This window comes from Anabas testudineus, chromosome 8 (assembly GCF_900324465.2).
Source record: "Anabas testudineus chromosome 8, fAnaTes1.2, whole genome shotgun sequence".
NCBI lineage: Eukaryota > Metazoa > Chordata > Actinopteri > Anabantiformes > Anabantidae > Anabas > Anabas testudineus.
The window spans coordinates 17,469,173-17,496,936 of NC_046617.1; the positions used below are offsets into that span (position 1 = coordinate 17,469,173).

The 27,764-nt window shown below is 40.4% G+C and overlaps 1 protein-coding gene across 1 annotated transcript; it reads left to right on the top strand.

Moving 5' to 3' along the window:
* The first annotated feature begins 4,292 nt into the window (after positions 1 to 4,292).
* grapa (GRB2 related adaptor protein a) lies at positions 4,293 to 26,384 on the top strand. Its single transcript, XM_026360170.1, has 5 exons — positions 4,293 to 4,682; positions 7,826 to 7,923; positions 8,802 to 8,921; positions 18,952 to 19,120; positions 25,129 to 26,384. Exons 1-5 carry the CDS (start codon positions 4,605 to 4,607, stop codon positions 25,312 to 25,314), a joined length of 651 nt encoding a protein of 216 aa, XP_026215955.1. The 5' UTR covers positions 4,293 to 4,604; the 3' UTR covers positions 25,315 to 26,384.
* Positions 26,385 to 27,764: the final 1,380 nt, after the last annotated feature.

Consider the following 27,764-nt stretch of genomic DNA (forward strand, 5'->3'; position numbering starts at 1 on the left):
TTGTGTGAACTGGCGACTCATCACATCAGTTTTCATAACAAACACATTTAAAGTATAATTCCTGAAGCTCACTGGAACAGTCAATATTTAGCTTAGATATGATACGATTAAAAAGAGGATTATGTATCTACCAAAGTTTGTTTGTCCAGCAACACTAGAGGTGGAAGGACGAGGGCAGGATATCAATTTATATAATAATTTTATATTTACTGGGTCAAATTTTTGACTCAAGAAAGAATTTTCCAAACATGCAAAGAAAAACACACACATATTAACATTCATGCATGTGGCACAGGAGCAATTTACTAATTCCTGTTATCACTTTATTACCCAGTTGTTTTTTTTATCTTATCATGCCAGTCTGAGCGTTATCACGTTTGCTTCAGTGCATTATCATGCCCATTCAAGCTTGTTCAAACACGGGCTGCACTGTTGAATGGAAAACAGGTATATGGTCAGTGAATGCAATACAGGTGAGGCATGGCAAACAATATCAGATCACCCCCTGCAGGTCCAGTTTCAGCCAACAGAGGTCAGGAGTGATTCACTTTGTGCTCTTATCAGAAGGTTTGGTTGTGATGTGAGGGTAATTTGGGAGGTCCTTCTAACAGAACCCCTGCAGCCACTGTGTCCTTTATTATGTGAAAACTATTGACGACCCCTGATTTAAAAAGTCATTACAGCTAATTAGCATTAAACACAACAGCCTGCCAGCTTATAGAAACAGCCCCATTCACAACACTCACACCCTATTAGCAACTCATTGGCTTCCCATCCACCCTTAGGTCTAATTCACTGACCAGTTTTTATGCCTGTACTCACTGACTTACAGTTGCTGCTAACACTGGATTGATTGAGCAACAAAATCCAAAATAGTTTATGCATTTGCATTTGACCCCTACAGCGTACACCATCCAACTTTGCATTTTCATTTCACCTATTTAGATATAGTCATCATACAGTATAAGTTTTTCGAAGAGAGAAGCAGTGCAAGTTCTATTTCTTATTACTTTCTAATTAATTAACGTCACGCTATTGTATATATGACTATTAAAATAGGTCTGTAAGTGATGAGAAGCAAAGATGACCTGCAACGTGAGAAAAAACAGTTCACAGAGAGTCTGGTGATCAAGTGGTTAAGATGCATACAACTGCAGTCCTGGCTATGTCACATAACTCTATTAAGTATAAAATAACAGCATTAAACATCTTTAAACAAAGGACACATTATGCACAGAGAAATACAATTAAATGATAAAGTTTATCTATCAGCTATCTGTACCTTAACAGAGAGATCAGAGAATACATTAGTCATTAAATACCAGCCTGTTGACGCTAAGAGTGTTTAGTCTGTGTTAAAGACTTGCCGTATCTCGTCCATCTCCGCATTATATAACTGAGCAGTGTTTGTCATACTTCACCAATTTAAGCACTGACAGTAAATCACAGTTACAAAGGCAGCATCGCATGAATCATAATAATTAGAATATTATTCAAAGGCAAAGTGTGAACGTAGAAGGCTCAATAAGGAAACTTATCGACTTGCAAAGGGACCTGGTAGTTGCTGCCCGAGTACAACGCTAGGTAGCAAAGGGAAAGACTGCCAGGATTCAGTCTTTGGCCTGCAGTGGCGCACATGGTTCCAGGGGCAGCAGAAATCACGGGAAGACAGAAAGGGTGAAACAGGATCATGTGCAATACCTGCCACTCCTGCCAGCTTATTAGCTAAATCTTTTTATACATGCAGATGTTGTTATGCTGCTAGGAGCGGCTGCAGATTCTACCTGAAGTAGAAAAAGTTCTAAACTGCTTTAAGAGCTGGCATGTAAACATATTTAATTCACATATGCAGAGTTTCATTTATATATATTTTTATAATATGTTGAAATCTATAATTCAGTGACTCTGGGAATTAATCCGTCTCTCTATTTGCACAAACGATGCCGTAGTTTTTTGTTTTTTTTTTCAGCCTAGCACTGCTGCTGACAGACACTCTACTGGATATCCCCTACACCACAAAACAAACTGATGTGACTTGAACCAACAGTTACACAGAAAACATTAATAATACACAGCGATAATCTCACTCAGCTGCAAAGAGCCCGATTAATTCAAACAGAACCAGTATTTTCTGCATAGCTTAATGCCAAACTTAATTATATTCCTCTGCATATAACTACAGAAAGCCTGTGTGGTTAATGAATATTTAACTTGCCACATACATACTGTAAGTTTGCAAGAGTGAGCTCAACAGTGGGACTTGTTTACACATTTAATATGATCACTTAGTGTAGTTTTCCAATTTAGTGTGGCATTTTCTTAATGTTAAAATTGAGTCAATGATCAAATGCATCCTTATTCATCTGCTCAGCATTAGACGAACATTTCAAACTCTTTCACTCACTTTGCCAGTGTTGGCACCAAGAAGTGAATCACTCAGCTGACATCTCGTCTACTATTTAATATGTGCATGGGAGTGGGGAAGTGCTAGAGGTGAGAGGAGGGGGTCGTGGTGCAGAGAGAGACAGACTAAAATATGGGAGATAAAAAATGTCAAGGGGCCGATATAACTACACAAATCCGCAGGAACAACAGATAAAATAACAAGTGCGTGGGAGCAAACTCATAAGTAATTAGAAACACTTAGAGACAGGCAGTGTTGTTATTGTCTTTGAAGGAAGTGTCACTCAGGAAGAAAAAGACTAGCATGAAAACCAGAGCAAACCAGATGTGCCTTTGTGCTGTGGGCAACAAACAAACATGCGCCACAGCCACAGGCCACAGAATCTTTGTTACCACTGACAGTGGAGTGTCAGCTCAAACTTTTACACAATAGTTACTGTGAAACTTATTAAACTAAAAATCCCTCAGTATTGTCAGTAAATGTGTCAGCGTGTAGAACAACTGATTCAACGTATGACTCTACTTTATCAAAGCATTCATGCTCGCAGTTCACAACATCCGGTGCTGTCTTCACTGGAAACGGACACAGGAAGTGATGTAACTGTAGTGAACAGAAGAAAATATGAGCAGTGTTCACCACCATGGCTGGGTGCTATAGATTAGTCTGCTGGAGGACCTCTGCTGACACACTGAGCTTCTCTCCTCTCCTCTCCTCTCCTCCTGTTTATCCATTCAAATGCTACCATTCACTTTGTCTTTTCTCTCTCCCTCAAGATGACTTCTGTTGTCATTTTGCGCTATACAAATAAAATTTAATTGAATTGAATTTGCCATGCAGCAGTAAAAACAACTATGAACCATGAAACAGAAGAAATAAAAAAGAATAATAATAAAGGGCCAAATTAAACTTTGGCAGTTCCACTTCCTCTGCTCCTCTTCCTCTTCTATTCTTCCATCACCACACATCCAGACATTTGCCCTCCTCCTCTTCTTCTCATCTCTGAGTCAATCGAGCAGCTGACTGGGGACTTCCTGCACAGGTCATGCTATTGAAATCATCAGCCATGAGTGCTGTGTGTGTTTCTTTCTCTAGTCTATAAGCAAATCCCTCTATCTCACTCTTGGTTCTCGGACACACGCCACCCCAGCGATATATGTCTAGAGGTCTAGAGGTGTGGTATGTTTTGAGGTAATGTGGTAATTGCAATAATCTGATTGGTTGTTTCTTAGGTAAATGGTTTCCAGGTGATGCTACCTAAACACCCACTCAAATACAATATCTGATTTATTTTAACACACACACCTTCTCTTTCGGTGTTTAAGGTGCAACCCTGGATGCAATTAGAATGTACATGTCGAATGGGCGATGGAACAAAAAGGGGGCACTTAACAAAGAGATGTGTGGGCTGCAACTTCTCCTCCGACAAGAATATGGTGCCGCCTTAGACTGGCTTCAGACTGAAACTGAAAGTTGAATCTGTCAACTTGCTGTGTGAGCAAAACTTGTGTTCATGACAGTGAATAATTGATCTTTCATCTGATTAATTCTTCCTGTTTCTGACATTATCATGACCTTCACCTAAACACCTCAAGTTGCATCTTTAAAAGGTGACCAGCGAAGGAGAAAAAACGTGAGCTCATCTTTCACTTCAAAGGTGTGAAAAAAAAACACAATACGATTATTTGTAACGACTAAACCACAAGAACATGCAGACAAATGATTGAAGGAAACACATTGAGAATCCACAGAAGCCACATTGAACGTATGAGACAAATATATACACAGGAAGTGCCTCCCACTCCCTCTGCCCCTATGTGCTCTCTCTCTCTCTCTCTCTCTCTCTCTCTCTCGCGCGCTCTCTCTCTCTGAACGTAACTCATGGCAGTGTGTTGCTGAGCAGCAGCCAGTCGTGTTTTTCCCCTCGCTGAGCTCGATCTCGCTCTTCTCCTCTGCTCTGGTTCTCTCACGCGTTCTCTGGCTCAGCGGACAGACCAGACCTCCACTCTCCTCCTCCTCTTCTTCTTCTCCCTCATCTCTTCCTGTCAGTCATTTCACTCTATCATCTATTTTATTCTATTTATTGTTTTTTTTTATATTTCTTACCCCCTGGTCCAGGGACACTAGTGGGGGTCCCAGGTGTTAGTGTGTGAGTGTGTGTGTGTGTGTGTGAGAGTGTGTGCGAGAGTTGGGGGGTTTCAACATGGAGGCAATGGCACTGTATACGTTTCGTGCCACAGAGGGCGATGAACTCAGTTTCAACAAAGGAGACTTGCTAAAGGTAAAGAGACGATTTTTCCACTTGTTTCTCCGTTGGTCTGTATGATTTCTATCTTTCTATATGTCTGTGTTGATCTATGTATCCAGCATGGGTCTCACACATTGCTCATACCAGGTCACGCTTTCTTTCTCTCTCTCTGCCTCTGATGTGATAATTATAACAATTAGAACTTTAAAGTCTCCAGCTCTTGGCATCATACGTGCACGCAGGTGCTGCTACTGACTAAAGAAAGAGTGACTTTATTATTAAATGGTAGAAATAGTCCCACTGAGAAGGGGGGAGTGTTTATGTTGAATCTTAGCACAATTTAAATTTGCTGGGCGGTAGACACCTTTATACTGTAAATAGTTGGGACGTGTGATACCATTCTTGAATGTGTAATATATATTTAACTAGAACCAGAAGCTGGCAAACTTAGCTTTGCATGAAAAAACAGTGGAAAGTATGAAACAGGGAAGTGCACACTGCTAGTACTGCTAGTTTCCCACCATAAACGTAAAACGTCATTATTGTGTTTTGTACTAGACGTTTAAAAGTTGTTTCAGTCAGTCATCTAAAAAATAAATAAATAAAAAATAACAAATAAAATTCATAATTACAAACTAGTCCGGCAACTAGTTTGTATGTAATTGTAATTAGGAAACAGTTACAACTACAACTTACATGGATGTAAGTTTCTTAAACACTGCCTCTAGTATTTTTCCAATAGGTAACAGGCCAGATTCAGGACTGAGATTGTTTCTGCACAGCTGGAAATTATTGTAGTAGAAAATTGTCCCTCTAAGACATTAGCGGTAAACCTCAGCGTGAGCTTCTTTCTAGATTTATAGCGTGGCACCAGCTGTTCAACGGTCATAAGTGGACAAATCCACTGAAGAAGTGAGATTCATTTGTCCAGTGGATTCAGCCTCAGGAGACCAGAGTGCAGTTCTGCGGCAGGAGAAGCTTTGAGTCCAAGCCTGCTCTGACTTCCTCTTTACTCAGAAACCCTTATGTTGTTGCTATCTTAAATGTATTGTTGTAAAATAATAATTATTATTGTTTAATATATCCATTAGATTTTGCCTTGATAGGCAAATAGCGATGTAATGCTGTACTTATACCAATGGTTCCAGCTCAACAGCATCAAAGTTAAGTGCTAACTGAAGGTTTTAGGCCACAGTGACACATTTACTGTCTCTAAAATGGGACCAGACCTTCAAACACTGTCAAAAGAGCTGTGGTTCAAACTTGGGTCAAACACATTGGAATAATTCGGCACATTAGTTCATTGCTGTTTGTGGCACCGAATGGCCTGAGCTTTATTACATCACAACGGCTCATAGAGTTCACATTCAGCACAATGTCCATAATTTTATGCTGGTAAAAAAACTAAAATTAAATGTCAGATACCTTTTATGTCACTGCTTTTTTTTTTTTTTTAATCTTTGTCTTTTTGTTGACACCCTTCTCTTTGCCAGTGTGGATAAAAGCAGATATTTTTATGCATCTATCAGTTGTGAGAAATGAAAGAAGCAGTTAAATAAAAACGTAGCTGCTCTGACATTCAGTTTAAAGCTGACAGACAGTAGGGCCAAGTCAAACTACAATGCACACAAAAGTGGAAACACACATTCCTTTTGTTCTCCAAACCCCGGAGCATGAACGTGACAATCTGGGATTTTAATTGGATTTGGATTGTGTCACCTGTCAGCAACTAAAATCCAGGAAGTAGCCAATTTGAAATTGTTCATTCACTTCCTGGTCCAACAAAAAGAACCCGGTCCCGTGTAGTGCCAGCATTCATGTTGAACATTATGTATTTTTCCTTGCTTTATTTTGGGGCTTATTTAAGAGTTAATTATATAATTGTGAAATCCATTGGCATGGACCGGAAGGAACTGAGTCAGACACAGCTGAATTAGTCAGGGTGGTCGTGGATAAACAGCCTAAATATAGATTTTCAATACAGATTCTCACGGACGGGTCTAAAAACTGCTGCTAATCTTAGAACAGTGTGCCTTGTATATCAAATGAATAAGTTATGTATTGGACATTTAATACAACACGTCCAATGTATGAAGCAAAATACTTGGTGGACTAGAGTTGGTTTTGACCGATGGTGTTCTCCCCCAACATGTTCTATGTGTAATATCATTATAAGAAGTGAGAAGAAGACACGACTTTTCAGTTTTTACTTTGGTTAGAAAAGTTAACGACTGCAGGTCATGAACTCAAAGTGATAAATTAACAGAGACTGTGGCACATCGAAATGAATAAGTGACAACAGGTGTAAAAACATCCAGCTGGGTGAACGTGGCGTCTTTAGTCCAACACGTTGTATTAATCTGCCCAATATTTCTACTTCTTGGTCGACACTGAACCAAGTCTGCAACTCATTGCATGTTCAAAAAGCATGTACAAACGTGCAGTGTCACGTTTAAAACAGTCAGTGCATGAAATGAAATTTCTCAGGGCACCGAGGGGACATGGATACTTTTTGGCAGATGGGACAACACAACCCAAGGAATTCATTCATCATAGCTGCACTGAAGGCCTCACTGGGAGGATGCATTGCTGTTAGTCTAAACTGTATGTCACATCGTTTTATCTGCATACGACACAATGGTAGCTGTTGCTTTTAATGTCTTAGTGTGACTTTCATTATCAAGACACACTACTATAGAAGTTTATATATATATTTTAAAAAATGATTTAAAAAGTCATGAACTTCAGCTCGTAGATAAAAAAGTGTCACTGCAAACCAAGAAACAGCTTAAAATATCAATATCAAAATGACAAGGAGCTGGATTAGAATATCACATAAAAAAAAAAAAAACAGTGAGGAGTAAATGTTAAAGCAGTTTAACTGGAGTTATCTATTTAATCCAGTTCAGACCAGATCTGTTAGCGGGCCCCTCAGTGTGTGTAATCATGACGATGATCTTTACATGGCATTTTGAACTTGCCAATAATTCAGTGTGGAATTTGTATGAACTGACGGTTCACACAAAGATGGATGAGAGCCACTGCACCGAATAATAGAAGAAGAGAGGCCTGGCAAGGAGACACATACACAGCAAGAGAGAGAAAAATGATGGTGGCCATTCACCCGATAGCCGACATCGTTATGGCCCATATTTCATGTGTTTTCTTGATCCTAGATCACCAACATGGAGGATGATCCTAACTGGTACACAGCTGAGCTCCACAACAGAAAAGGCTTTGTGCCAAAAAACTACATCAACCTGCGACCACACGCGTAAGTACCCACACACACACACACACACATGTGCACGCACACATATGCACAGGCACATCTCCAGCTCATCTGTAAAGCAGATGATTACGTTTCACACACCCAGCACTGGTCTATCTAAACAGCTCATCAGTGAGTGTGCGCGGCTCGGGGCTTTTTCTGCTCTGCTTTGGACATCTGCACTCCGGTATAAGGCAGCCTACCCAAAGGGACACACTCACTCGCTACCTTACGTAATCACACATGATACAGCCGTGTGTGTGTTTACAGTGAAGCTGCTGGTACACCCTGTATCTCCATCAGATGGTCCTACACCAGCTGGGCTCTACTTTTCATTGTGACAAACTCTAAGCCGACAACACGGCTCGTTAATAAACGGTGCAGCTGGACGTTGCCTAGTTAAGTTTGTGCACACACTTCTGACCTTATGACCACAGCCAAAAGGGTCGTATAATTTGTCCACCACATTGGATGTTCTCTGTCCTCATTTCAGTCATCAAACTGACTGAAAGCTCCTCAACTAAGCAAGACTAATGAGCAGAGAAATAAAATTAAAAAGACTGTATTACTCACGCTCCACCGCTGACAGCTGAAAGTCAGCATTTGCAGATTGGTGTTGTCTGCACATTTAGCAGCTGGGTTTAAAAATAACTTCACAAACGTGCTAATTTTAAATTTTTTTCTATTTCCCACCCTTAAACTGTCTTTTACTTCTTTGTCAGCATTGATCTGTGCCTTTCCTGTAAATTGTTATGATGAATGTGAACAAACTCTCATATGAAGTTCATGTGAACACAACTGTGCTGCAGCTGCTCACATCTCTGAACAACCCAGTTCACATCATGGACCTTGTTTCATTCTTGCGTGCTATTTGCCTCCAGCTGGTTTGCAGGTCGTATATCTCGAGGTGTGGCAGAAAGTCGACTCAGACACAGGGAGTGTGGAGCTTTTCTGGTCAGAGAGAGTGAAAGCGCTCCTGGAGAGTTCTCCATGTCCGTCAGGTAGGATTCATATCATTTCTTCACTCTACATACACTCTGATCTATGTTTTCCTTTATATAACATACTATTCCTGTCCTGCTTGTATCCTCTTATTACTGCAACGTCCCTGTCTCTCCACAGGGATCATTAAAGTTTCATCCCATTTCATTAAATGCAGTCTCATTCAATTAGCTGATTCTGTATGCACACATACACTAATGCAATTCAATTAGCAGAGTGATCTAAACACATACTGTGCTCACATACATGCACATAACTACTGTATTATTGCCACTCGTTTGGTAATTAACTCATAATTTAGCGTGTGCATGCACGAGTGTGTGCATGAGGTGTTTGTGATGGTGGCAGAGGATCAGAGGAGCAATCAGACAAGGCAGGTTAGAGGATAAGGTGTGGGGTAAGAGGGAGGAACTGCAGCCCCTCTGGCCTGATGTGAGCTAATCCTGTCTGGCACATCACAGCATCTGGAGCTGCTGATTGGGCCAATCGGTTGTCTTGCCAGGCGATCATGGCCAGGGTTTGCATCTGAGGCTTGATGATGTGCTCCTGGATATTGGAAGCAGACATTCAGGGTGTGTGGTGGGGTCTAAAGTCTCTGTTTTGGCATTAAAAAAAGCCAGCACTGGAACGGACGGTTGGCTCTCTGTTGTTGCCGGGGTTGTAGGAAGAAGTGGCTCAAGTCAGAGTTGGATTCTCTCCCAGTTGTTTAGTCTAATGATAGAAAAAGAAAGGCAAGGAAAAAATAGGTTGCTGGCATTCAGAAACAAAGGAAGAGAAGGGAGGTGCTATGTTGAAATAGCTTTGCCAAGAGGGGACAGAGAGGATTTTGATGCTACTTGTTTTTTTTTTTTTTTTGGCTGTTTGTTGACGTCTCTCTGGCTGTGGTTGCTGGATGGTTTAGCAGCTTGAAAATTGGGTCAGGTATTTGTGTGAGTGTGTGTGGTCCTCGTGTGCTGACAGCTCTCCTGTCAGAGGAGACATCCTGACAGCAGTAACTGTGGAGACTTCAGTCGCGGCTCAGCTCAGTCCGGCTTTGACGTCAGTCGGTAAAAATCGGATCCACTTTTACAGCCATGTATGGAGCCATAAAAAGGGGACTTGGTGTCTTCCTTTATTGAAGAAATCTGCTGGAGAAGCTAGAAATAGTGTAACATTGTGAATGTTGTGTAAAGGTAAAATATAACTTTGTGATATTTTAATTGAAATCAACAAACCTTGTAGCTCACAAATAACTTAACTGATGGCTTTTCTTATTAGACGTGAGTATAATACAGTAATAATTACAACACAGTATCTGAAGGAGCAACTCTCCTTTAATAATCCGGATTTAACTTATTGATGACTTGAGTTAAGTTTTCCGTTGATGCCGGAAGGTGCTTTTGTTTTATTTTATGTGTTAAAAGGCTGCAGATTGTTTCAGCTTCACCTGCATCTGCTGTACTTTGATAATTTTATTGTTATATAATGTTGGTCACTCTAAAAGTATCAACTATGCAGCCTTGTTTATCATAATGATCTATTTAGATGAATGAAAATGGTTTTAGAAACACTGAGGTCATGGCTGCGAGGATCTCTTTGATCAGACTCCAAAGATGTCAGAAAACACACCAATTAATTGTTTCACTGGCATTAAACACAGGTTTTAAATGGTCAACTCAGAAAAAACTTTAAAAAAAAACATAATTTATCTTCTTTCTTTAAAGCTGTGGAATTAAAATCTAGTAAGAAAATAAAATCACCAAGGACATGAGCTCTGTGTCTTTAATGGTAACTATACTTCAGACGTTGAGGTGATGGAAAATCAGTCAGAAAAGCATTTTGTGATTTGAATTATACATCGAGTCAAGGGGCCCTGTTAAAAACTCTTTTTGAAAGGTAGATATGAAATAACATGTGACAGGGGACCAGCTTCAGACTGTGTCAGTGAAACTGTCCCGATGGGTTATTTAGTAGCTTATTTTTGGAAAGTGGAGCAAAGTGATGCCAACTTAGACTTTTCTAGAGAGAGATGAGGAATCAATCTCTTTGACTCAGCAGAAGAAGATACACTGTCACCACCTGGATTTAACTAAGCAAACAGGTAAGAGCCTCCCTTTGGATAATTATTTCATGGATGATTAGTTTTCAGCTGGCAACAAACTGAAGCAGTGAGGAGCTTCTCATTTCTTAAACAACCATGTCTGAAGACACATCCTGTGGTCGTGAATGTAATGCAATGAAATATTGGCATGAATCAAAGAAAACATCTAAGGAGATTGATAAACTACTAAAGCTTGGTTAAGAACTGTCCAATGGAAGAAGGTCATGTGGTCTGATGAGTCCAGATTTACCCCGATCCAGAGTGATGGAGCATCAGGGTAAGAAGAGAGGCAGGTGAAGTAATGCACCCATCATGCCTAGTGTCTACTGTACAAGCCTGTGGGGGCAGTGCTATGATCTGGGGCTGCTGCAGTTGGTCAGGTCTAGGTTCAGTAACGTTATGAGGTCAGCGGACTACCTGAATATACTGAATGACCAGGTTATTACATCATTGTTAATGCAACTCTGGACAAAAAATAATGTTGACTTTGCAGAAGCTCATTGAAACAATGCCACAGTGAACACGTGCTGTAATCAAAGCTAAAGGTGGTCCAACGAAATATTATAGTGTGTACTTTTTATTTATTTATTTATTTATTTATTTTGGCGGGCAGTGTATATTTTTGAATGATATCTTTTGTCATTTCTTTGTCTTGTGAACTTGAGAAAACGAGCTGTGACCAGTTCTTTTAAATACAATGAAGCATGATCACATTATAATCGTTAAGTTCGTCTGGTGGTTTTATTCAGATTGAACAGAGGGAGATTTCATTTTTTCTAAAATGGAAAATTTTACCTTATTCATAGTTTGCCTCAGTCACTATCAATATCACTCCCTCCACACCTCCACGATGTGTTCAGAGCTGAATTCACCAGCAGTGCTCAGTCTCAGTGAGTCATCCAAAGACACTCTAGGAAATCAGTAACTGAAGTAACAGCAGTATGTGTAGAGAGAGACGTGAGTACAATACGGTAATAAATACAACCCAATATCTGAAGGAGCAACTCTCCTTTAATAATCCAGATTTTACTTATTGACGACTTGAGTTAAGTTTTCCGTTTGTGCCAGAAGGTGCTTTTGTTTTATTTTATGTGTTAAAACTGTGACGTCTATGTTTTTTTTTTTTTTTTGTCATGGCATGTCCGTGATGTGACAGAGGTGACAAGGTTGCTTCACCACAGCACTGAGTCTCACTCGACACATATTCATTTGAACGGTATGGTGGTCAGCCCACATGCACACACATACACACAAACTCACACAATTGATTTTCCTGTGGCCTTTGTCTTTTATCGGGTGAAGGTCATGTAGTACAATAGACCCTTTTGCTTTAGCAGATTTGGTTTGTCTGAGCCAGACCCCAGTCAATAACTCTGTATGTCTCAAGCTTTGTGTGTTTGTATTTTGCTATAGAGCTATAGATAACTCCTGCCCTTCATTATCATATGTAATGTATTAAGATTATCAGTGATTTGAACTACTAAATAAAATGTGATTTGATAGTAGTAATACAAAACAGTCTACTCTGTGTAAAGGGAAACGGGTTTTCAATGGCTGCGTTGTGAACAACAAACTTTAAGGAGACGTACTGTAATGTTGCTTTGTGACACACGTTGCTCTATTGTGTCGGCACCCGTGTGCGGACAACACAACATTTTTATCATGACCCCAGATATCACTGACTCATGCTTCCAGTAAGTGCTGACTCAGGCTGTTGATTCAGCTACATGTTCTAATCGTCTCTGAGTTTTAAGTAGCACACAGTGTCCCGTGAATGTCAACACTTGGGGTGCAATTTCACACTAAGTAACTCTTGATAACCCCAAAGATCAAGAACATTAGTTTAGTTGGACAAATTAATCCATGTGGAGAAAACGTGTCAAAGAGCTGCATGGCCGAATGAAAAAGCGAATCAGTGAGTTATGCAACACCAAAGAAAAATATTGAGGCTGGGAGCAACTGGTCTTGTTTCTTTAAAATGAAATTCTCCTTTAGGTTCTTGCTTCATGCATCCCATCACCACTGAAGTAATAGTTTAGGAAGGCTCAATACAGCTCCAATGTCTCTGCAGAATCACCAGTAGATTAGCTTAGCACTGCCACACCAGGAGCATGGACCCAATTCACAGGGTCGAGAAAAACAGGGTTTTCATAAGTTGACACAAAACTTGACATCGTTATCTGGATGTCAAATCTATTGTTTGTTGTATCGTGCAGACCTACAGAAGTATCAGTCTTCTCACTCCAAATCTCAGGAAGAAAACAAATATGCAATAACGTGTGGAGTTGGAAATATTCCTAATAGGAAATGTGACTTTGATAACTTACACCACAGCTCAATAGCACAATGCAATAGTTCAGTTCAGTGAACAAAACACAAGTGAGGCTTGACAGAGACATGAATAGAGAGAGAACTAGAGGCAGGAGGGAAAATATACAGAGCAGTGACAGCAGATGAAATAGACAGGAGAAGCAAAAGCTTAAGGCAGGTGGAGATGTGCAGGATTGAAGTTTAGATTCCTCTGTTTTCTCATACTCACAATCGAGCTGAGTAGGACCAGGCGGTCCTGAGGGAGATAAACCCACCAGAGGGTCCCTCCCGCCTCCCTTTCTCATTTTTAAATTCAGTTTTTCTCACTTTCTTCTGGCAGTGTTCTTTACGCTGCCTTTCCACCCTGCTCCTCTTTTCTTTGGATCAACATTAGGGCCCCGACTTCATATTCTGCACTCTGCCTGCTAATATGTGTGTAAACCAGTTGGGATGATCCTGATATGAATCCTTTAATGCGGGGTATCAGCTGATTGAAAGTACAATCCAATGCCTACATTGACCTAGTTTGCTGCTTTGTGGTGACTCAGCTGGTCGGTCTGAACCTCAAACTCTACAAGAATTCATCTAGTTAATTAGACCGTTTTACATCCTCTGATTGGCCCGGGATGTCTCTCAGACCACTTACATACATTATGTCTTCCCTGGAAAGCAGCCCTGGCTCTGACTCTTTATTTGCAGGATTAGTTTCACTGCAGTTAAAAGTTGTGTCTTTGTTTCCCTCAAGCAATGACAGCAGCTCTCACTCTGTACCCACTCATATCCATTTGTCTGTACAAGTCAAAAAAAAGGATGGCATCTTATCAAAAACAAAAAAAAACGAATATTTACTCCCCTAAGTATAATCAGTGTTTGCTCAGACACGAACAGACTCTTTCTCGCTCTCAGGCTCATATCAGTTCTGTCTGAAAGGCTCCTTATTGAACCATCAACACACTTTCAACTAAACTGCCTCCAACTAACATCTTTTATCATTCTTCCCCTCATTTGCTCCGTCTCAGCTCCCTCAGTACACACTCACACACACACACTTCTTTCCTCACTCGTCGTCCATCTATCTTTATGGCTCTGCTTTATTAATGCTGCAGGAGAAGCTGAACTTCTCTCTCGCTCACTCACTTACTCACTGACACGGTTGGCTCACATGCAAGGACAGGGTGACATACACTTACAAATATATACACTGCTATGTTTACATACATCCTCCTCTGCATGCACTCAGCCCATGGTCAGGCGGTCGCACACGCCAACAAATGACTGGCACACGTGCACTCGGTGATTACATGTGTCCTTGACATGAGCTACTGCCACACACACACACACACACACACTGTCACAGAGTTAAATTGACAGCTGGAGGTGTCAGTGTGTGTCTGTGTGAAGAAATCCAGACATCTGCAGCGGTTTAGAAACTGAACAGCAGATTAGAGAAGAGGGTTTGGCAGATTGAGAGACAGTGAAACAGGGAAGTGAGAACAGCCTGATGGAGGAAGTCGAGAGAAGGATGGACGGGTGACCTTGGTGCCACTTGATTTGTGCTGGCGCGGAGTAAAAGTTTTAAAAATAACTTCTGTTCTCATCTACAGTGTATCTCTCCGCGCGTTCTATCTCTCTATCTATTTCTCTTTCAACCTTTCTCAGTCTCATTCTCTTTTAATCTCTCTCTCATTTCCTTTTACTTGGAAAAAGAACATAATCTCTTTATCGCTGTGGGCCTTAATTACACTGGATCAGGGAGATGAAAGGGCACTTGGAGAGTGTGCTTTGAATGTGTGTGTGTGAAGGAGTGGGATGAGGCTGAGACTGATGCTTACAGAAGCAGTGGATGCTTTTACTTATTCTTTACGCCGTCATCTTGAGATCACAAATTAATTATCTCATGATCTCATGTTTGTCGTGATAACAAGATACATTTTCTTGATAAATTTTGTGAGAACAAGATAAATTATGGAGTAAACAAAACCAAACTCATGAGTGTCTGGTTATTCATCAAACCCGACGCCTCATTCTTCAAACTTCAAACTTCATCGTGTTGATGTGTCAGTAGTGGATCAGTTATTAGGCTACATGTGCACACACGCAAGTGCATCATAGGTGCACTCCTGTAATTCATTTTAATTGATATGATTATATTATTATTAATAATTATTAAATAATACACAGCAGCACAGAGGTGTGGACACTTGCAATTAGAACAGAGAATATGAGAGAATGAGGAAGCAGGGAACCGTTGTTCATTATTGTAGCTTATAACTTAACCTTAGATATAACTTAATATAATAATAAAAATATTTTCATTAACAGAAACCTGACATATCAGGTGTGATCCAATGGAACAGACACTCCTTTTGCTGTTCACGATCACGTTTATATGACTCTTTTCCCCATAATTGTGTTATATTTGGTTTCAGATGCAGCATTTTGTTTGTGTTTTGTGAGTGTTTTGCACTTCAGGGAAAATTGAGTATTAAGATGTGCTGTGGTTGCTCAATAAATATTTGAATGGATTCTGGTCAGCTGTACAGAGGCGCTGCATGAATGTTGGTTTGAGTTTTTTGACAGGCATAGCTGGAGGCATCTGTACAGAAACAACATGCAGCAGATTTGCAAATTCAACATCAAAGACATCATATTTGTTTCTGACTCAAGTAACACTTCCCTAGTACAGTTACACAATAGCTGCAGTGAATTTCAAGTATTTCAGATTTTTTTTACCATATGTTGCCAGTGCAAAAAAAGTCAACATATGCAGATGGTTGACAAATTAAAAGCAAAACGTAAATGAATAAGTGGAATAACACTGCAAAGCATGCATCAAAAATGTGGTTGATTCTGGCAATAGGAAAATAAATATCCTGTAAAATGCTGCTCATTGTTAAGGCCCAGATGGCAGCAGCTCAACTGGCTAGTGTTTTAATAGTAACAGTGATTAAAGTGGCATCTACATTTACATCTATTGGAGACATCAGTTAATTAGAAACAGCACACAATTGATGACCGTGATGCTTGTGAATTAGTGAGATGTTTACAAGGCGAGACAGTCAGCTGACTGAGAATGGGATCAGACTGTCAACAATAACCGTCCATTTTCAGATTCATGGTGTAAAAACCTCAGGCACTAGTGACATAGTTACTTGAATCATCCTTCACCATCTTCATGACAAGTGGGCGTGTGTTGTTCGCCAAGACAATGGTACATGTCCAAATGCTCGACCCCCTGCAGTGAGAGGATCCTGTGGCTGTCTTCTGCTGTGAGGGGCGTTCTGCAGGCGTGGTTTGGATCCACTTGTCCCCTAAGAAGCAGGGGTCACTGCAGTTCAGGAAATGAATGTTTAAGCAAAAGTGGAAATATTTGCTTAAATACCCACAGCATGTAGAGGTGCCCCTTCAAATTCTTTCTTCAAGTGAAAAGTACAAAGTACTACACTAAGAAAACAATGTGTTGATGCTGTTCAGAGATTATATTACAACACTTGGGTCATGTACTGGGTTACTTACCCATCTGAAAAGGGGGCACATGATATTGTGAACACTAAACAGTTTAAGCTGGTATTGTCTTTGCTTCTTGTTTTATATCGCAGAATTGAGAGGGTAGATACTAGAGGGTAGATCACTTTATATATACTGTGTATATACATGTGCTGATTGCTGAGTCAGGTTGAATCACTCACAAACATGTTGCTGGGAAATTGTGTCACATTCATATCTTCTGATCTAAAGTATTTTTGTTGCAAAGACTCTAAACAAACAAAAACTAAATGTTGGACTAAGGCTACTATTGCTTAACACCTGCAGGAAACGAGAACACATTCAGCTCAGTTAAAATGCTGTTTTGTTTCCCTTTTCCTTCGTTCTTAGTATTTGACGTGTTTCAGACATTATTGTGAATCCCCTGAAGGGAAAGTCCTTGCCCAGCCTACATCCTGCCTTTAATCTCTACACATCTCCTTCTCAGTTTCTGTCTGCAGAAGCCCCCTCGTATTATTCGCTCGTGCTTTGCCTCATGGCCGCACAGGTGCGCAGCTGGTGGCAGCAGTAACTGAGCCCCAACAGTAGGGTGTAGCAGAGGGAGACAGGCAAGTTGGGGCTGATGGAGATCATTCGCGAGGGACAGCAGCAGATAGGAGCTGTGACAGGGAGAGAAAAGTTAGAAGTCTTATAATGAGAGAAGCACAGAAAAGGAAAAAAGTAGCTGGTCCGATGTCAACCTCGAAATAAACCAGAAAACCTCACATTTGGCTTGAGCGAAAGTTGTGAACCAGACGCCTCCATTGTGTTTGAGATGGTGACTGAGGGTGAGAGGAGTGAAATGAGGACAGAGAAAGAAGAGAGCGAAAGAAGGGCAGGGTGGAGGTGCAGCTGAATGCCATCCAGTCATGAGGGAGTCAGTCCTGCTTGTTCGTCGAGCTCAGTGTCTGAATAGAGAAAGGAATTCTGGGAGAAACGAGCCAATACTCATTTACTTTCTCTGAGCTTGGAGCAGTGCCAGTCGAGTAGAGGCTGACAAATGCGATATGGTATAGAAAGGGTGTCCTGTATGTTAACAGACACCAGTGTAAAACACCACAAAAGATGAAAAACAGGATTTCTCCAGGGCTTTATTGGATTTTTGGAAACACACGAGAAATGAGAATTTAACGGTGATTAACGTGAGGCCGACACACTCACACCTACGCTGTGATGTGTTTAGAAACATGGGGGCGCTGTATCGACTTCCGTTGCATATTACATGCAGTTATGTAATAGTATGATCATGGTGAGATGTCCAGATTTCTAAAGATAAGCTGGCAAGTTACTTAGCAACCACCGCAGAGCAGGACAGGAGGGCAGGTATGTTTGCCAGTGACTACTTGCCAAACTCTTTTAATCATAACAACAAGGCAGGCTCTTCAACACGGTGGCTATTTTTGTTTGCACTGCTGGATTTCCTCCTTTTTTTATTATGTTTTTTTTTTAGCTACATTAAATTAGTGTCATTTAAATGGGCATTATGTTTGCTTGGCATCATTTGCTTTGCACAGAATCATCCAGACCCACAGAGCAGCTCATGTAAATGTCACTGTCTGCTCTTTTAATTCTGACTTACACACACTAAAAGACCTCCACTGATAATTGCCCTTCTTCTTTCCTCATTAGATTTATTTCGATTTTGCATAAAAGTGGGTCTTTCTATATCGGGGTGGTGGCTTTATAAGCTCCTGGTCTCTTTCCTTCAGGCCTCACTCCTTGTTTGTCGACAGTATTGTTGTACTTTGTTTAAGAAGAGAGAAGCTAAAATAAAAATAAAATAGGAAATAAACAGCGGCTGTAGCGTTTCTTTTTTTCTTTTTTCTTTTGAGGAGACAAATAAACAGGATGACACTGAATGCGTGCCAGCTTCAACAGCTGACAGCTGCAGCGGCTGCGAGGACCAAAGGCCAAGACTGTTGCTATCAACCCAAGGCTGCTCTAAATTTATTGTATGCAAAATGCAATTTGTGATTTCAAGAGACACTTCACTACAACCAGATAATGACTGACTTCATCTTCACTCTAATGTACAATATTATTGCAGGGGCTCACTTTTCGAGGCAACACACTTTCGTTAATGCTAAAGCCCCTTTTTTTTGTTTCCTTTGCAGTTATGGAGACCACGTCCAGCATTTCAAGGTGCTGCAGGACCGCTGTAGTCAATACTACGTGTGGGACGAGCTCTTCTCCTCTCTGAACGAGCTGGTGGAGTTCTACCACAGCAACAGCATCGCTAAGGAGAGGACCGTCTTCCTGAGAGACCCCGAGCACTTCGCCAGGGTGAGTGTGTGGCTTCTTTCTTTGTCATATAGTGAGAAGAATACCACATTTTGAAGAAATAACATAAGCAACAGCCATTATTTAAAAATCTGGTCAAACAATTATGACTCTGGTTTGATTTCTTTCCTCAAATCAAAGTCCTTCTTCTTCTTTGACACGACTATTTCAACACAACTATAATTAATATAATTGTAAAGCAGCTTATGTTGAGATCACAGAATAACTGGTAAGCTGTTTTATCTCGTTGCACAAAGTCACTCTTTTCATCTCACTTTCTAAGAAATTGATAAAATCCTTCTGAGTTAGACACTTTATTTTTTTTTATATCATCTCCCAACCATTTAAATCACATCTGTTCTTGTCATCATCTGCCTCTTTCCACTTCCCTCACACTTCTAGAGATGCAGGTTAGTATCTGGTGCGACGTTAAGACTTAGTGAAGCAGCATTTTGACAAAGGCTGCATATATTGTTGTAAAAATCATATTTTTATACACTTAACAAGCTGCCCAGGTGTTCATATTTCATTTTGCTGTGATGTGCAGGCCCAACTCGTTTCTTTTAATGGAGCTGACAGCTCTGGGAACACTCCATATGTTGGGCGAAATGTCTGGAGCGGCAGGGGTTGACATAAAGGTGCAGCTTGTAATGAAAGATCACAGGACTGCCGTCGGTTTGGAGCAGAACCAAATCATTCATCTAGGGCACTGAGCCAGAGGGAGTAAACACTGCAGTGCTAAAGAAAACTGATTTTAACAGCAATTCTTTACAGCAGTCATGATTTTGTCCCTTCGTATTGAGTCTGGACCGAACATCAGTTGTTGCATTTTCCTTCTATATGTCACCCATGAGGCCTTTTGACATTTTTTACTCTCACTTGTATAGAATAATTCACTAGCTGTATATCTTACACCTATACCTAATATGTTAATATGGAATTTAAGCAGCTACAAACACTAGCATGTTACATTCAATAAGAATTACACCTGCTAAACAAACTCGTATTGTCAGCATTGGTGGATGTTTTTGCCTCAAAAACCACCAGTCGCTGCCTAAATACAGTTTAGTCTTGTTAGTTTCCATTAGTCTCTGCTACATCTCACCATCTGTGCTAAAGCACAGTGGGACGTTTCATGAAAAATTTGAATTACAATTTATAATTTGTGCTTTGAAATAGAAAACATGTCAGAAACCTGAACCCCACTCTAAACAGTGCAGAGAAAGTAGTGAAGGGACCAAAAGAGCTGCAGTGCAAAAAGCTAGCAAGGTGATCACATAGAAAGTGAGGTTAGTGGTCAGTCAGTCAGTGCTGCTATTGGAAAATTAAATGCACGTGCTGGCCCACGTTTGTGAGTCTATTCGGAGGGTTCTGAGCTCTGAGCTTATAGCGATCTTTCACTGCATTGTAGTAAAATGTCTCTACTGAAATCAAATAGAAATAATGAACTTGTAATGATGAATGAATAATGAAATAAATGAAACACATGTGGGACATATGGGACATATGGGACATATGGTCATGCCCACAGATTTTGAAGAAAATCTAATCAGTTGAAGTACAGAAGCCTGTCTGAATCTTCTGAAAATGTATTGATCTTTGTGATGTGTGAGCTTTACTTTAATAAATCTGGTCGTTCAGATGCAGCGAGCTCTTCACACCCATATACTCGCTGTTATATTGGAGAAGAAAGTGGCCTTGAAGTCAGCAGGATTTAGACGTTTCATCAACTTTCATTTTCTAAAACTTGATTTTATAACTCAGACGGGGTTATTGTTAGAACATCAGCAACAGCGAGCGATCGCCTTTGCTTCACCTCGTGGAGCAGCCGACAGGCTTCATCCTCAGAAAACAGGCTTTGGTTTCACACAAAAGCTTTTCACTAACTGAGCTGTGGCTTATTAATATCCCGCCTCACACTCAAACGGATTCATGCATGTTCTAAATCACAGGGGATGCTGCACAGTCGTCTGGACAAATGCAGCTGCAGCAGGTGCGAGGGAAGAATTTAGCTTTAGGGCCTTCTGATGGTAGTTAAATGGACGATAATGATGGCGGTCCCATGGGCGACTAATAAACTGTATGGCCTAAATACATCCAGATCCTTTTAATGTGAGTTACTAACATGGGAAAACAACATCAGATCTTTGTGAGAGTTTTGGTTTCCTGAGATTCGTGGCTCCTTTACAGATAATTATTTCTAGCATTAAATGGATCAAAGGTTTTAACAAGATGCTCATGCTTGTTAATTCCATTGTTATTTCATACTCTATTACATTTAACTGGGATTTAGTCCATTTGCTTTAAGAATAAACAGGTTGTCAGCATCTCCTTGTGATGATGCTGTTAAACGCCTGATGTCATTTAACTAGGTCACTCACATCTCCACAGTTGTTCACAGACAAACATCTTCTCACAAGTATTTATCTTATTTTTAGTACAGGTACAAAGATACAAGCTTCTTCCTCAGTTGTTTCAAAAAATAATATAAAACCAGGCCCCAGATAAAATTCAATAGATTTTAAAATGCACAGTTTTCTTCAAGTACTTTTAGTTTTACTTGATTTTAAAAACTTAATCACTTGTGCATTTCAGGAATGTGCTTATTTAGCAATAACAATGGCAGTAGACGTGACTCCCTGACCTTGGTTTTATATGACTATCAGGCTCTAACGAGGGTTTTAGGTGAGCCTTTGTTTACACACATGACTATACAGTCCTAAAAATGCATTCCACAACCCTGAAATCTGGATTTAATCCAACATACACAGAACAGAAATCATGACCGCATAATTTAGTGACCATGTCTGACCGCATGCTTTTCACACTCGTAACTTACTTAGACAATAGGAGCATTACAGGTCACCACAATGCTCTGTCATGACCGGAAGACAATACTTATCTGCATGCCCCGCAGCTGAGCTGGCGTGGTGAAGGTGCCGTGCTTACCTACATGCCTTTGTAGCCTTAGAAAAGATCTGTCTTTCCGTATCAGATCACAGCAGCTTAGTCATAACTTTATGTCTGTGGCCTTGTTTACTTCAGAGGTAACAAAAAGCAAGCATCTCAAGCATTTTGCAAACCTAAACAGAAACATTACTCATCAGTAGGGAGATGTTTTATACTGGATTATGTCACACAGGTTTACAGTTCTAGATCTAAATGATGAGCTGTACCTTATTTTGGACTTATCTCAGTATCATATGGTACACTATACATTTCAAAATACTGAAACAAAACCTATTTTATCTCCAACTTTTAGTCTGGCAGCAGAAATCCAAAGATCACATTAAAAGATATTACACTGTGTGTGTGTTTGTAAGTACAATTATACCCTTTGTGTGTGTGGAGCTTCATCTTGGCCTTTGGCACCCACTGCGTGCATCTCAGTGAGTCTCCACGCACCCAGGCGACTAAGACTTCACTCCATTAAGGCTTCACTTACACTGATTATGTTGTCAGAAGGGCAACAGCAATTTGCACTATATAAATTCCTGTCAGTCCATTCAGGAGTTCTCTTCCTTTCCTCTGTAACCTCATTTTGCATACTCTGAGTGTACAACGTAGTAATAGTACACCCACTCCTTCAGTTACCAGCACAGCGCTGCACTTGGTCGTTTCACAAATGTTCAGGAGTGGCACTAAAAACACAAGTAATAAAAGCAAAAACTAGATCTTACATCACACCCATTAGGCCTGTTGATGAGGGAGGACTGGTTTAACTTTAATTAGTTTTCATTTTCTTCTGTCTTAAATGAATGTGTGTGTACATGTGTGTGCGCTGACACAAAGCTGTAGTCTATTACGCTACAGAGTGATTTGTTCCACTGTTGGATCGAGCTCTGTAGAGGATGTCGATCACAGGGAAGCCGTGCACAGCTGATACAGACGGACCATATTTCTCTTTCCAAACGGGTGCTTCTCACAAGCCCGCACAGGAAAATGAATGGGTTTTCCTTGCACGGTCACACGCACATTCATATGTGCACAAAAGTCACAGGATTACATGTTCAGACTCCCACACACACATGCGCGCTTGCTCACACCCAATCACTCAATGTGCACACACAATCTAGACGTCTAGACTAGATCAGAGAAACAATAAAGGATAAGACTGGGAGGATTTGATAGATTTGTGGGAATGATGGATTGTGTCTGTGACTCTTGATCCTAATCCTGCCGTCTGGTTTGTGAGCGCACTTGTTTGTGAGTATGCCTCCCGCTGCCTGCGTGCCATTACACCGGGCATTGCACTAAAATAGAGCAGTCTGCGGCAATAAAGCCCAGAACTGCAACAAGACATACGGCGCACACACATATACACACATAAAAAACACATTATTGGTATTCCTTCTAGTCTCTCAGCTCCCTCCCAGTTCATATCACATCCACTTTGCTCTGTGGGAGTACAACTGACAGCTGAGAGGATAGTTAAGTTCAAGACGCTCGCCTTAAAATAACTGCTTTTATTCTGCTACTCTTAAACTGCTTTTACTTCACGAGTCAACAGACATCAGGAGTCGAGGGGAGAAGAAAAACACTCTTTTTGTGAAGACAGAGAAAAACACAGTGAAACACAGAAAGCACAGTATTTGCAGGTTGACTTAAAAGCAATTTATTCTGCCATCACCTTTTAACAGAGGGCTGATTGTAGCAGGTGTGTGTATAGGTGATGTCTCTTCTTGCCTTCACACTCGGCACCCTCTATGAATTACTTTGCAATTTACAGTATCTTCCTCATAGCCTCTAGAAATTACAATTGTGCCCCTCACAGCTGTATAATGAGCAATAAGGAACAATAAGAAAGCCATGCAGCCTGATTTTCATGTTTCACGTGGTGAAGTTTTATGAACACACCCTATGTAGCCGTCTAAACCACAAAGGGCAGCAGTAAACTGAAAGAGCTTCCACAATTTAGATGTGCTATATTCAAATATGACCTAAAACCCACTTGTCAGGTAACGATGAACTCATTATAAAGGCTAAAGAAACGGTAAATACAAATGTTGACAGCCAGTTTCTTGATGTCCCATTTCATAATCATGTCAGGACAGGAAGTGTGTGAAAATGGCAGATGTCGCTTTAAAGGTGCCAAATGTAAATATGAACTGTCTGTCTCTTCTCCTTCTCTGCCAACCTGTTCATCCCACATCCTCTCACTGCCTCGTCTGCGTTTCAGCGTGTCACACCTTCAAATGCTACTTGACAATTCAATAGATTCTCACTGTAATTCAGTCTTTATATTTTCTAAAATTCCCAGATTCCTACAAAGACTCTGCAGCTCTTATTTATAACATATTGTAGATTTGTCTGTACATAAACTTCATTCATTACACTATTCTTGTTCTAGCTGCTACTGTCTTGCATCCAATTAATATTTAATACGAATGGACTGACTAAATAAATGTTAAATGAAAACGATAAATAAAATATGTGTACTTTATAGGACATAGGATACATTCTTTATTTTATGGACAGTCAGCTGCTTCCTTAACTTCAAAACATAGGCTGCTAAATGCATTAAAATAGGAGAATAAGTCCTTTCAGGACGCATTTAGTGGACATGGTGCTGTATAAAAAATTTTTTTTGTGTTTTACTTGAATACAGTCATAAAAATATCAAGTAGAAACAAACTTAACAACAATAATAATATATAAATAATATTATATACATGACAATTGTCAAAAGTGCTGTGAATTTCCACCATGAGTAATATAATCATATTTACTGTAAGTAAAGAAATAATGAAATCCAGACAATGCATTAAATCAGTGATTAAAAAGATAATTTCATGCACCTTACCTTTCATTTCCTCCTTCTTTTAGTTAGTTTTAGTCCAGGAAAACAAAAAACGCGCAGACTGAGTGTGAGTTTGTGTTGACTGACTGATCCGTGTGTACAGATGTAAACTGAACTGTTGCAGCTTTCGACATGACCAGAAATAGAATTTTAAAAAATGGGACTTGCTCATATTAACCTTTTTATTCTCTCTCCATCTTTTCCTCCACAGCGTCCCCACCATGCACACGCCCTCTTCGACTTCACCCCCCACCACCCCTCTCAGCTGCGCTTCCTGCGTGGCGACGTCATCGAACTCATTGACTGCTCCGATTCGCTGCGCTGGAGGGGTCGTTGCCATGGACACGTGGGCTTCTTCCCGCCGGAGTATGTCCAGCCTATTTACCAATGCCAATGACCTGATGCTCCAATCAGACCAACACCAACCCCCACTGCATCATCGGTGAGCTATCTCGGCCCTGCCGCTCACACCGCCCCCCTGCTGTGCACCTGCCCATTAACTTTTGGAGCAAACTGATGAGTGGACTCCTCCCTATACCCCTTACAAGCTTTGCCCAATCAGCTGCTAGAGCCTCATCCACCACCTCCACTTGATCCCATAACTGCACTTCTCTTTAAACATGTAAAAAAAACCAATCCAGATATGGACCTTTACACTGTGGAGAACTCACACAACAAGCACACAGACAGACAAACGTACACACACTCATTCACAGACATAATCATTTATTATAGCTTATCAGCACTAGTGCAGGCTACATCAAAGCAGCACACACACTCACACACTAACCTGATGTAAAAACTACAAACAGTGTGTGGCCCACGAGAGCCTGTGGAGAAGGGCAAGGTTTTCCCCGCTGCAGATGACTCAGGATTTGCTCCAGTGTTACGCCGCCGTTCCCACGAGGAGCTCCAACGAGCTGAACGGAGACACACAGACAGTCATTGTACGATGAGTATTTGTGCCAGACACTCTAAGGACACTGACGCAGCAGATTCTTCTCCCAGTGGGCCGGTGCGTGGAGGGGGTTTTGTATAAAACGCAGATCTGAACACATGTAAACCTGCAAAATATATGTATGTTTATTAGGTGGACAAGAAAGACGGTGCATGTGTGTATGAGTTTGGAGATGTTGTGACTGTGTGCGTGTGTGTGTGTGTGTGTGTCTGTGTGCACTCCGTGGACCAGTAAAGGAGGTTACTGTGCTCCAGTGACCAGTGAGGTGAACATCACACAGTTTTAAAATACACAACTGTAAGTGTAACACGCTGAACTCAATTCAGCTTTCATTTTATTTATTCATGTGTAAGCTCAGAGTACATTCATTACTATTTAGATTAAACATTGTATAAACGTTTAATAGTTTAAGACAAACCACATTTTATGTGATTATCCGCAACAACTTTGTCTTCCTTAAGCTGTAATGACAAACCATTTAAATAAAGTGATACATTTACCTCTTTGAACTCGAAGCTCGAACATTATTGTTCATACCTGTCTTTGCAGTTCTAGCCTGGCCTCAGACCCCCGGAGCACAGCCTACATGTTTAATTACAATAAAAGTGAAACAATGTGGGCGTTCATCGGGGTTATCAGGAAACCAGATTTAGTGTAGCACACAAAGTTAGATAGATAGATAGATAGGTAGATAGATAGATAGATAGATAGATAGATAGATAGATAGATAGATAGATAGATAGATAGATAGATAGATAGATAGATAGATAGATAGATAGATAGGTAGGATAGATAGATAGATAGATAGATAGATAGATAGATAGATAGATAGATAGATAGATAGATAGATAGATAGATAGATAGATAGATAGATAGATAGATAGATAGATAGATAGATAGATAGATAGATAGATAGATAGATAGATAGATAGATAGATAGATAGATAGATAGCTGTTACCACGATCAACAGGTGTCACGACACACAGAAGTTTCCTGCTTACAACTGTTTAGCCACAGACCACAGAGCAGTCAGAGTTAAAACCACCGGGTCTTTTTTTATATTGTGGCTGATCTGTGTATTTGTGCACACATTTATTTCTAATAACACATGAGAGAAACTGGATCAACTTTAAATTAAGTTATTTATCAAGCGGGAATAATTCCAGTTCATGCATTTTCTTTGTTGCTTAGATGTATTTATTTTTTTTTTGTTTTTTGTTTTCTGACATTTTATAACTTGCAAATTAATTGATTAAATACTGCAATAATAAGAAATGACATTTAAGTTGACTAGTTGCAGATGTAAACATAATTTGGTTTCTCTGAAGTGTATGTAATACTGCATCACAATGTTAATCTGGTAATAACACTCTAATTAGCGTGTGACACCACACGATCCATTTAAGTATCTCATAATACATTGGGAGCATGCCACGACAGATCTCGCTGTCATTTCATTGATGTTATCAACATAATATCAGGTCTGAGTTAACAACTTAACAACACTTCAGCTGATGACACACACACAAACACACACACACACAGGCTCAGTAAACAGCGTGTCATTATGGATGTCAGCACAATGTGCAGCAGCAGTTCAGTGGTGCTATGTGAGGAATGTAGCGCGGCTTCTCTCAGCAGGATGTGAGGGTTGAAATGAAGCAACTTTCTATAATTATCCAGGACTAAACCGCTTCTGTTCCGTTTTCTTTCCCTCTTCTTTACCTTTTTGTTCATTCCTCCTGACAGCGTCACCTCTGGCGTGCCAGCGACAATCAATAAACCGCTAGGATCCAGCAGGCAGAAGAAGAAAGGAGTTAAAGGTGTAACCAGAAATAGCACTGCTGTTTTCTTCCATTTCTTTTTTTAAAACTGCTGAGTCACTTTA

Coding starts and splice junctions, on each gene's coding strand:
- grapa (XM_026360170.1), top strand. CDS start 4,605: ATGGAGGCAATGGCACTGTATACGTTTCGTGCCACAGAGGGCGATGAA. Junction 8,922..18,951: donor GAGTTCTCCATGTCCGTCAG/GTAGGATTCATA, acceptor TTTCCTTTGCAG/TTATGGAGACCACGTCCAGC. Junction 19,121..25,128: donor ACCCCGAGCACTTCGCCAGG/GTGAGTGTGTGG, acceptor TTTCCTCCACAG/CGTCCCCACCATGCACACGC.